Consider the following 9,536-nt stretch of genomic DNA (forward strand, 5'->3'; position numbering starts at 1 on the left):
ATTTCTTCTGCTGCCTTTGGAGCCTGGCGTTGTGGATCCACCTGCAGCAGGAGTTCGCAGCCCTGAATCCCTTCCAGGTCTCTCACATTATTCTCATCCTGCCCATCAAGAAGCGAGAAGCTGGAGGTGTCCCAGGGCTCTAGTGAGGTGTTTGTTTCTAGTGAGGTTGGTTTGTGGTGTTTCTGGTGTGCTCAGTGACGCACAGACCTTGTTTGGTGTCACTGGCACCTCTGTGGCAGTGAGAGTGCAGCCCCCTGTGCCCCCCAGGTACATCCTGGGGATGGGTTTGGTGCTTTGCTGTGTGGGGCGGGGAGCCAGTGAGGCACCAGGCAGGGCTTTCACAGGCTCCAGGATGGGAGGGAGGGAGGCACAGGCAGGTCCTGTCTTCAGCTGGGCTTGGCCCTGCTGGATTGCAGCCACTCTCTGGGACACCTTCCCACCCTGCTTCCCTTCAGGCACATCCCCATCCCCATCCCCAGCCTCTCCAGGGCCTCTCAGCTCTCTGTTCTTGGGCCAGGAACAGCCCTGCTCTCTTCCCTTGGCGTAGGTGATTCCAGGTAAGAATCTTCCCTTCTCCAGTGCTCCCTGCTGTTTCCTGAGCACCATCCTGCCTGCCCTGCTGCCTGCAGCCTGGTAGGGTTGCAGGCTCAGTGCAGGATTTTTTCAGGAACATAAACCAGAGCTATGAGCAGTAGCAAAGACCAGCTGTGAAAAAGTAGGGAAAAAAAAAGTCAACACCATTTATTATTCACATATTGCATTAAAAGTGTCTCTTATCAAACTCAGAGCATCATTTATATTGTTAATTTAGAAACTCAACTTCACCACCACATGGAAAGAAAAGCTAAATACGTGTGTGACAGGGGTGCAGTGACATCCTGATCAAACGTCGAGGCTTGGGCTGAGGTGCAGCCCGACGACCCAAGGGATTGAGAGCAGGAGGGACAAACGCAGCGCCTGCTTTTGCCCAGTACAGCCACTCTACTGGTGATTCTTTATTGCTGTAAAACACGACAGGGATGGTTCCACGGGTACCAGCTTGCAAAGGACTGGGGAACACATTGGGAAGCCAGCCAGGCATGACCAAACTGGGTTTCAGGGGCACTTGCAAGTGCATCTGTTCCAACGGCAGAGTGACATAGATCTCCTCTCCCTGTGAACCTGGATATTGTGTTCACCATGTGAAAGACCAGTTTCCAGGCAGCAATGCCTCCCTGGTCTGCTACAAGAATGATGGACTCAGACTAGACTGTTAGTGGTGCCTGTCCCATCATCGCTTGCTCTCTGAGCATCTGCAGACATCCTTCTCCAAGTCTCTGTCATCATCTCTGGTGTCCCAGAGAGAAACTTCGGTTTTCTGCTCCTGAAGACAAGAAGGAAGGAGTACGAGATGAGACTGTATTCATCCCTGATTCTGATAATTTCTTTGCCTTAAATTTGCAGTTTTGGATATTTTTTCGCTTAAATTCAGAGTTTCCTGTACCCACCTTATCTAGAGGTTGTTGGTTCCCTGTGTCATCTGCCAGGTCAACGCCACGAGTCTCGGGCAGCAGGATGCAGAACAGGGCCACCAGCACAGGGATGCTCCCAAAGATGGCTTTGGGGATGGCGCGGTGGTACTGGGCCAGGGGAATGATCAGCGGGGCCAGGATCCCGGCCACCCTCGCCATGGTCGAGCACAGCCCCACGCCCGTCTGCCTGCGGGAGAGAGGGGCACAGGGAGGGCAGGGGTCAACCCTCCTGCACTGAATGTGGCCCCATGGCCACCTCTAGCCATGGCAGAAGGAAGCTCTGATGTGGGGGGACATCTCACCTGAGGATTGTGGGGAAGAGCTCAGCGGCATAGACATAGGAGGTGGAAAAAGCAGCCGTGGCTGTGAACTTGCCGATGACAGCCAGGACAGTGATTACCACGGGCTGTTCTGAGGGGAAGAGGACAAACAACCACTGTAATCTCCAGGGGAATGGTTCACTTGGGACCAGAACTCTCAGCAGTGGGATTTCTTGGGACAGCCCTTTCTAATAGACTTGCTAATCAAACCTACCACGTAACCCATTGGAAATGATCCCCAGCGTACCCATACCTTGAAAATACTCTCTGGCAAAGAGAACTCAGATTTCTCCTGAGGCCTTGGGCATTTTCTAGATGTGCAATTGAAGTGAGCTGCTGAGCCAGCTCACTTTAGTGCTTGTTTGGAAATGCCATGTCCCTGACCTGGAAAGCATTGGGAAGCCCCACTGTTATCTACAGTCTCACTCACAGCCCTGGCAAAGCAGCAGGGTGGGGTATGGACTGGGGCACAAACCGATGGAAACTCATGAAGGAGAGTGGGAATTTGCTTTTTCTCTTCATCTAAGAAAGGGAGACATGGTGGCTCTTAAAGCACTTCTTCTGCTATAGCTTTCTGCCAGGGGGTGGTGGCGTCCAGTGGGTGGGTGGTGGGCAATGGGCACTGCCTGCCAAGGGCCAGGAGCTGTGGGAGAACCAGCACAGCCATGAGGGAGATAGAATGCAAGGTGAGGGAAGCCAGAATGCTGGGGATGAAGCAGCCTGGGCTGTGACAGTGGGGGCAGCTGAGCCTGTGGGAGTGAGCGTGGGTCTGCCAGGGTGAGAGGATGGCTCTGAGCAAGGGTAGGGATGTGCAGGGCACTGCCCAGCTCGCCTCACAGGCTGGGAAGGTTCACCTTCAGGGATGCCAGTGAGGATGAGGCATATCGTGCCAGCCAGCAGCAGGAGAATGCCCTGCACTTTCTTCCTCCCAAACCATTCCAGCAGGAAAATGCAGGAAATTCGAGCTGGAAGCTCCACTGCCCCAAAGGCCAGCTGTGTCAGGTAGATGTCTAGGCCAAAATCTGTCACGCTGAGGCTCAGCCCATAGTAGACAATGCTGTCTGCAAACCTGAAATTCAAATAAAGCAGGATAGAACATGTCAGCAGATGGTTTTCTAGGGATTTATAACCAAAATTTAGAAAGGTTAGAACACATGGAACGTATTTAAATTCCCAGCAATCTCTGTTTTCGTTCTAGGCAGCACCTTTGAAAGTTGTATGGGTCGCAGTTGCAGGAGATAAAGCAGAATGGATTTGCAAATTCTAGACTGACCCCAAAGATCCTAGGCAGGTGCTAAACTCCTCCAGGGCCCAGGGATTGCCAAAGCTGGAATTACTCAAGCCTTTCTAACAAAACCCACAATATCATGGAAAATCATCTTCTTCCTATGGTCAGACATGGTAAATCTTGTCCAGAATGTGGAGGTGGAAAGATAGCAGATCAAGACATTCACATGTGTACAACAAGAAAAATAATTTTAATTTATAATTCTTGTCAACCATCAACTTCTTTTTATCACCTAGTAGTTTTAACAGAGGGGACGAGGGAATGTCTTACCAGACACACGCCATGATTAAAGTCACCTTCAGCAGGTCCTTTGTCCTGAAGAGATCCAGGAAACTTCCAGACTTGACCTCTTTCTCAGGCTTCAACTTCAAAACACAGAAAGACAAGGAGTCAGAGCAAGAAAAGGAAAGCCATGTCCAGCTCTTTTTCCACTTGCAGTCCATGGGAAGCCTCAGTGGGGCAGGCCTGTGAGCGCAGTGCTCTGGCAGGGAGTGCAGCCCCACTGCCCTCTGTGTGCCCAGCACAGGGCATGGTGACTGAGAGGTTCCTCAGGATGAACATCTCCCCAGTGTGGGGACTTTGGGGTGGGCAAGGGGGGAACTCCCCTTCGGGCATTTCTGCATGGAAACAGAGAGACTAAAGAGAGACTCTGTGCTGATCAGTGACACTCCTGGAATCCTCACAGGAGAAAAGCCAGGGAAGCATTTCAGTCCTTCCCACATGCCCAGAGGGAGCCCAGAAAGCTCCAGGCTGAGCCTCAGCAGAGGCTGGGCCTCTTGCCTGACCTGGTCCCTGTGGAACTCAGCTGGAGCTGGAGTCCCCCAGAGCCCATGGCCAGAGCAGCCCCAGTGGGAATGCAGAGATTTTTCTGGGATGAGCTGAGCCCAAGGGGCTGCTGGCAGGCCCAGGGCAGTGTCTGAGGCCAGGACCCCCCAGTACCTGCTCCAGGGGCTGCTGGCAGGCCCAGGGCAGTGTCTGAGGCCAGGACCCCCCAGTACCTGCTCCAGGAGCTCTGGTGGGAGGCTGCGCTTGTTGGTGGCCGCCGCCTTCTGCAGCACCTTCTTGGCTTCCTCAATTCTGCCCTTGGTCATCAGCCAGCGAGGTGACTCTGGGAGCACCCTGCCATGAGAGGAGGCCAGCACATGCTGCTGTGTCTTGCTGAGATCCCCCACAGCCCCTTTCTCTGGGACCATGTCCAGCAAGCCTTGGAATCACCACAGGATCAGATCCCAGAACCACAGAACCTTCAGCCTTGGGAGAGCCCCACAAGGATCATCAAGCCCAACTCTAAAGTGAAAGGCCCATAGGATCAATGGGTCTAAACATCCTAAATTTGGGCTCCAAAGGCCACATTTGGAGACCTGAAGCAGAGCAGCTGCTGCTGTCAGCAGTGCAGTGCCCAGGGAGATGTGCTGAGCTCTGCAGCAGCTCCTCCAGCACCTGCACGCCAATGGGAGAGACCCAGCTTGGTTCTGAGCTGCTGCCTCCTCCTCTCTCACACCCTCACATCAGGGTTGGGCTATGTTGTTGGAACTCAAGACATCCCTCTGGCTGTCCTTGAGTGCTAGGACCCCTGCCAGGGGTCTCAGAAACCCTGGCACATAGCCCAAGACTCCTGTGGGTTTGATTATGACCCATGGAGCAAGTTGCCAACGTTATATGAAGATCAGCAAGCCACAACAGTGTAAGTAGAATAACAATTAGTTTGTCGCAGGGTGAAAAAATAGATTTTTGGGGTTTTAAGCCTGGGGGTTCAGGGGGCAAGATGGAGGGATCTGGGCATGTCCAGCCTTTCTCCTTCTTAGCCACCATCTTCTGCTGTGATGTTGGCACTTTTAGATTGGGTTAGAGTAGAAGCTCACTGTCTAACATAGGTGGTAGGTATTGGACAATAATTGTAAATATTGTACACGTATTTTTTAGTGTAAAAAGATAACACTGTCCTGCAGGCAGGCAGAGTGCCTCTGTCTGTCCTGCTGAGCAGATATCATCAGGCCAGGAGAAAGAATTTAATAGATAAGATACAAGAAACACGCTTGAGGCCGAGAAATGAAGAGCTCTGACTTCTTTGACCACCAGGCTGAGAAAAGAGACTTTCTAACACCTCTCAGGGTCACTCTGACCAGCTAAACCCCCAGGATTGAGTCTTCCAGAAGCTCTGCCCTGCTCCTCCTTACCAAATATAGAAGAAAAGGGCAAACATAGGAGCAGATCCTGCAATCTCCAGCAGCCTCCAGTGGCGAATTCCATAACTCAAACCAGCCACTGACATCTGCCCGATGGCAAAAGCAATGTGAGTGATGAGCAGTGCCTTTGTCCGGTGGGAGACACCAACCCATTCTGTAGCTAAAAGGAAAAACAAATGTTCAGGCTTTGTTTTGGGCTCTCTTTTGATATTGCACCTTGTGATACAATTTCTTGTATCTTGTGAGGCCACATCTGCTCCCTCAGGGCAAGGGTGTCCCACTCACCCAGGGACACGTCTACAATCATAATTCCAGACACAGCAGCTCCCACGACACACCTGAAGGCCATGAACACATAGAAATGGGGCACAAATGCAGTTCCCAGGCCAAAGACGGCCTGCAGGAGGATGCAGATGAGAAAGACTGGCCGCCTGCCTATCCTGTGGAAGAAGAGGGAAGACCCAGTCAGAACCTGGAGAGACCCCAAGAGGAGAGGGAAGAGCCCAGGAGGGATGCAAAGTGATTTGAGAACCAGAGGAGATTTGACACTCATGTGAACATAGCTCGTCTTTACAGCCCAAGAAACAATGTGCAGAAAAATCAGTGTCTCCAGTGTTGACCCATCATGGTTCTGGCAAAGCCTGAGACACCATCAGGGGCTAAACTTGTGATTGCTGAAGAACCCCCCCACAAGGCTGTATCTGCCTCTCTTTTCAACCCTCAGACATTTCCAGAGCTCTCAGGTGGGCCCGGATGCCCAATCTCAGGCAAGGGGATTGCATCCTGTGAAGGTTCAGTGCATGGACAGTCTGCCCCTGGATCTGGGCTGCCCCTGGGTGCTAGGCAGTGTCTGTGGGAAGGAACTGTGTTTCCTCACCTGTCACTCAGCATCCCAAAGACCGTGGCTCCAATGAGAAGGCCAGCCATGTAGATGGACTGGGAGACATCATTCAGGACTGCCCTGTCACACACCAGGTCAAACTGGAGGAAGGAAAACACAGAAGCTGTTGCTTTGGACAGACTCCAGCTGCTCTCTGGGCTTGGGCAGCCTTTCTGGGTGGAAAGAGGAGAGCAGTGCTTTTTATTGATAAAGGAGGAATGGGAGGGGATGCAGCTGCTGACACCTGCAGAGAAGCCTTGTCTGGAATGGACTTGGTGCCCCAGGGACACCAAGGAGCTTTTGTAAATGCCAGAGGCTGGATTTTGTCCTGTGTCCCAGCTGCATGGAAGGTACTTGTGAGAAAGTGCTGGAGCTGGCAGGTAGGAAAGGAGGGAGGAGGGATGAGGGAAAGTGAGAAAGGAGCAAAGGTCCACAGAGAGAGCAAACTTGATGTTCTTGGAGGTCTTTTCCAACCTAAATGATTCCACAAAATCATGGAATCATTTAGGTTGGAAAAGACCTCCAAGAACATCAAGTACAGTATGTGACAGACCACAACCATGTAAACTAGAAGGTGGGAGATGAGGCAGAATGGAGAAGTTTAGGATGCTGATAAACAAGGCTTTTTCTCAACTGCAAAGCCCTGGCATGTCTTGTTGCCTTACTGAGGGTTCCTGGAGGCCCAAGAAATATCAATGACAAGCACTTGGAAGGTAAATGTCTTTTACAGAGATGCTGTGAGTAGAAGCAGGCAGAAGTACAGGGGGTACTGTGGCAGGGAATCTCAGAAGGTCACTCCATGCAGCTACATCATGAAGTCAAGGGTCTGGAGAGTGGAAAGGGGACTGATAGTGAGCAGAACATGTGCTGGACTCACACCCCCATAGTCCCTGCCTGTGCCCTCCCCAGGCATCCTCATCATGGCCTTGCTGCAATGAGCTCCCAAGGATTCCAGCTGCCATTTGTGTGGTGGAGGAGAAACCCTGCAGTAAATCTCATCCTGACTGCCCCACAGCTGGCACTGGCTGGCCAAAGCACAGCCCAAGATATTGCAACCCCTCCCAGAAGGCAATGAGGCTTTTGCTCATGGTTAATGTTGACTTATTGCACCTGTCTTGTTTTGTACCCAGGTGAAATGTCAAAAAAAGTGCCAAACAACAAACTGAAAATGGATCCCTGGAATCTGCAGATCCAGACATTTACAGTGGAGAAATTACTGGAACCACTGATATAATACCCTTCAGGTATATTAGAGCTGCAGAATGTAAGCTGGATATCCATAGAAGGAAGGGCATAAGGCTGAACAACTCTTGACTAAAGAAAGCTGGAGAACCATAGAGGGAAGGGAAAAATGCTGAAGAAGTTTTGACGTAAGACATTATTGTGAAAGTCTCACCCACAGCTCTTCTGCACCACAGCTGGCACTGGCTGACCAAAGCACAGGCCAGGATATTCCCATCCCTCCCTTCCACACCCAGCAGATGCAGCAGCAGGTACAGACCTCGGTCAGCAGGGACGGTGGCTGCTCGGAGGGGTACACCCAGCCACTGCTGCACTTCTCAGTGTGGTTCAGCCCATAGGCCAGGATGGAATCCAGGTCCCAGTCCACCGGGGAGAACATGGAGCACTGCTCAAAGTGCCCGTCGGGGCCCCGGGGCAGGGTGAGGTTCAGCTGCTCTTCCTCTGTCAGGTTGGGGCCCACGGCGAGGATCCAGCTGGTGTCACAGTGGTGAGGCACTTCCACCACCATGAACACTTGGCCAACCATTTGGAAAGGGTTGAGAAGGAGTGGGAGGGAGAGGAGCAGGATCAGCAGTTTCTGATAGAGCCCAAACTCCCCCAGAGCCTTTAAAAGATCTCCAAACTCAGCCATGGCAGCACCTCTGTGGCCAGGCTGTGCCGGTGCTTATGGCTTAAATAGGCAAATATTAATGTTTAAACTGTGTGAGCACTAAAGCCCTAATCCAGTGTGATAAAATGAGCACCTGCACTGGCACACCAGTCCATTCTGATGATACAGTGCAGTGCTGCAGGCTGCACTTTGTCACCAGCCTTTCCTCCCTGCTCTAGGGAATAGATCAAAGGTGCCAGAGCACTGTCACTCTTGGGGATGGTATAGGGACATCTTGTCCTTCTACAGCCTGACAATTGTCACAAGGCCTCCTGAAGGCAGCTGTGCTGGGGCTCAAGGTTTGTGTCTGAGGCATGAGGGTGGCATTCTACAAATGAGGGTTAATTTTTCTGGGGGTGGGGATGCAAAGAGAGTAAATTTGCTGCTCCCATTAATGGTTTAATGACTATAGAGTACATCCTGGAGACAGAGATATGTGAGAGAATATGGAAGAGAAGCAGAAGAGCACTTCCCCTCTGGAGCAGGAAATGTGTCTGGTAGTCCAATAGACTTGCTCTTGACAGCTGTGTCCCAAGCTCTCTGTTTTCATTTGTAGAAACCCTGGTTAGTCATAAAACTAGATCTAAACTACTTCTGGGTCACACAACCTGGATTGGTGTTTTAGGAGTGGGAATAGATCTGTTGTGCTTATAAGAGTCAGTAAAGGAGAAGAATATTTTATTTGAAAGCATCACCCATAAGCTGGAGTGGGAGAGTGAGATTCCAATGGTTAGTGCTGTTCAGAATAAAAGAAGAGAGGAGTAAATGTTACTTAGAGTTGTGTAAAATCACACCAGTGCAGTGCATTTATCATCTGCACACACCACATAGCCAAACATCACTCAGCTCTGCATGCACATCCTTGGATGAGTGGACTTGCTGTTATTCAGAGACATTTCCTGAGCCGGAGGCTGAGCTACACAATTTCCAGAGATTCTTTTAACCCTGAATGCATCTCTGGCCTTTTGGTGGGATGACTTGGCTGGGGAGATCTGCTCTGGCAGAGACATTTGTCCTTGTCCTGCCTTCTCTGTATCAATCTCAAGTCTTCAGGCTCACCCTGCTGTGTGTGGCTCATGGTTTCCCCTCCCATTCTTCCTTTTGGCACTGGTGAGGCAGGGAGATTATTGGGCCATTTTATAATTTTATTATACTTTATTTTGTTTTATTTTATTTTACTCTATTTTATTTCGTTAATTACATTTAATTTTGTTCTGTTTTAAAAATTAATCATTTTAACACCTTTATCATTTTTTACAGACAGCTGATTAAAACATGTGAACTGATATGATTTATGACCCTTTCCAGCATGCACATGTTCATGCTGTGGCACTCTGGGGTTTCTTCTGAGCTTGTTTATCATGAGTATAATTGTTAACTCCTATAGTATTTATGTTATGTAATATTTATGCAAAGGGCACTCAGGGAGGAGCAGAGTGCAGGGGCACAGGGAGAGCAGA

The 9,536-nt window shown here is 50.6% G+C and overlaps 1 protein-coding gene across 1 annotated transcript; it reads right to left on the minus strand.

The window, feature by feature from the left end:
* Nucleotides 1-716: 716 nt before the first annotated feature.
* Nucleotides 717-8,096, minus strand: LOC141729878 (solute carrier family 22 member 13-like). The gene is made up of 10 exons (XM_074546489.1): nucleotides 7,687-8,096; nucleotides 6,183-6,286; nucleotides 5,591-5,745; nucleotides 5,297-5,465; nucleotides 4,118-4,238; nucleotides 3,390-3,484; nucleotides 2,686-2,900; nucleotides 1,814-1,922; nucleotides 1,488-1,698; nucleotides 717-1,363 (listed from the first exon to the last, which is right to left on the minus strand). The coding sequence occupies exons 1-10, from the start codon at nucleotides 8,056-8,058 to the stop codon at nucleotides 1,271-1,273; spliced, it is 1,644 nt and encodes a 547-aa protein (XP_074402590.1). The 5' UTR covers nucleotides 8,059-8,096; the 3' UTR covers nucleotides 717-1,270.
* Nucleotides 8,097-9,536: the final 1,440 nt, after the last annotated feature.

This window comes from Zonotrichia albicollis, chromosome 1, assembly GCF_047830755.1.
Source record: "Zonotrichia albicollis isolate bZonAlb1 chromosome 1, bZonAlb1.hap1, whole genome shotgun sequence".
NCBI classification, from domain to species: domain Eukaryota; kingdom Metazoa; phylum Chordata; class Aves; order Passeriformes; family Passerellidae; genus Zonotrichia; species Zonotrichia albicollis.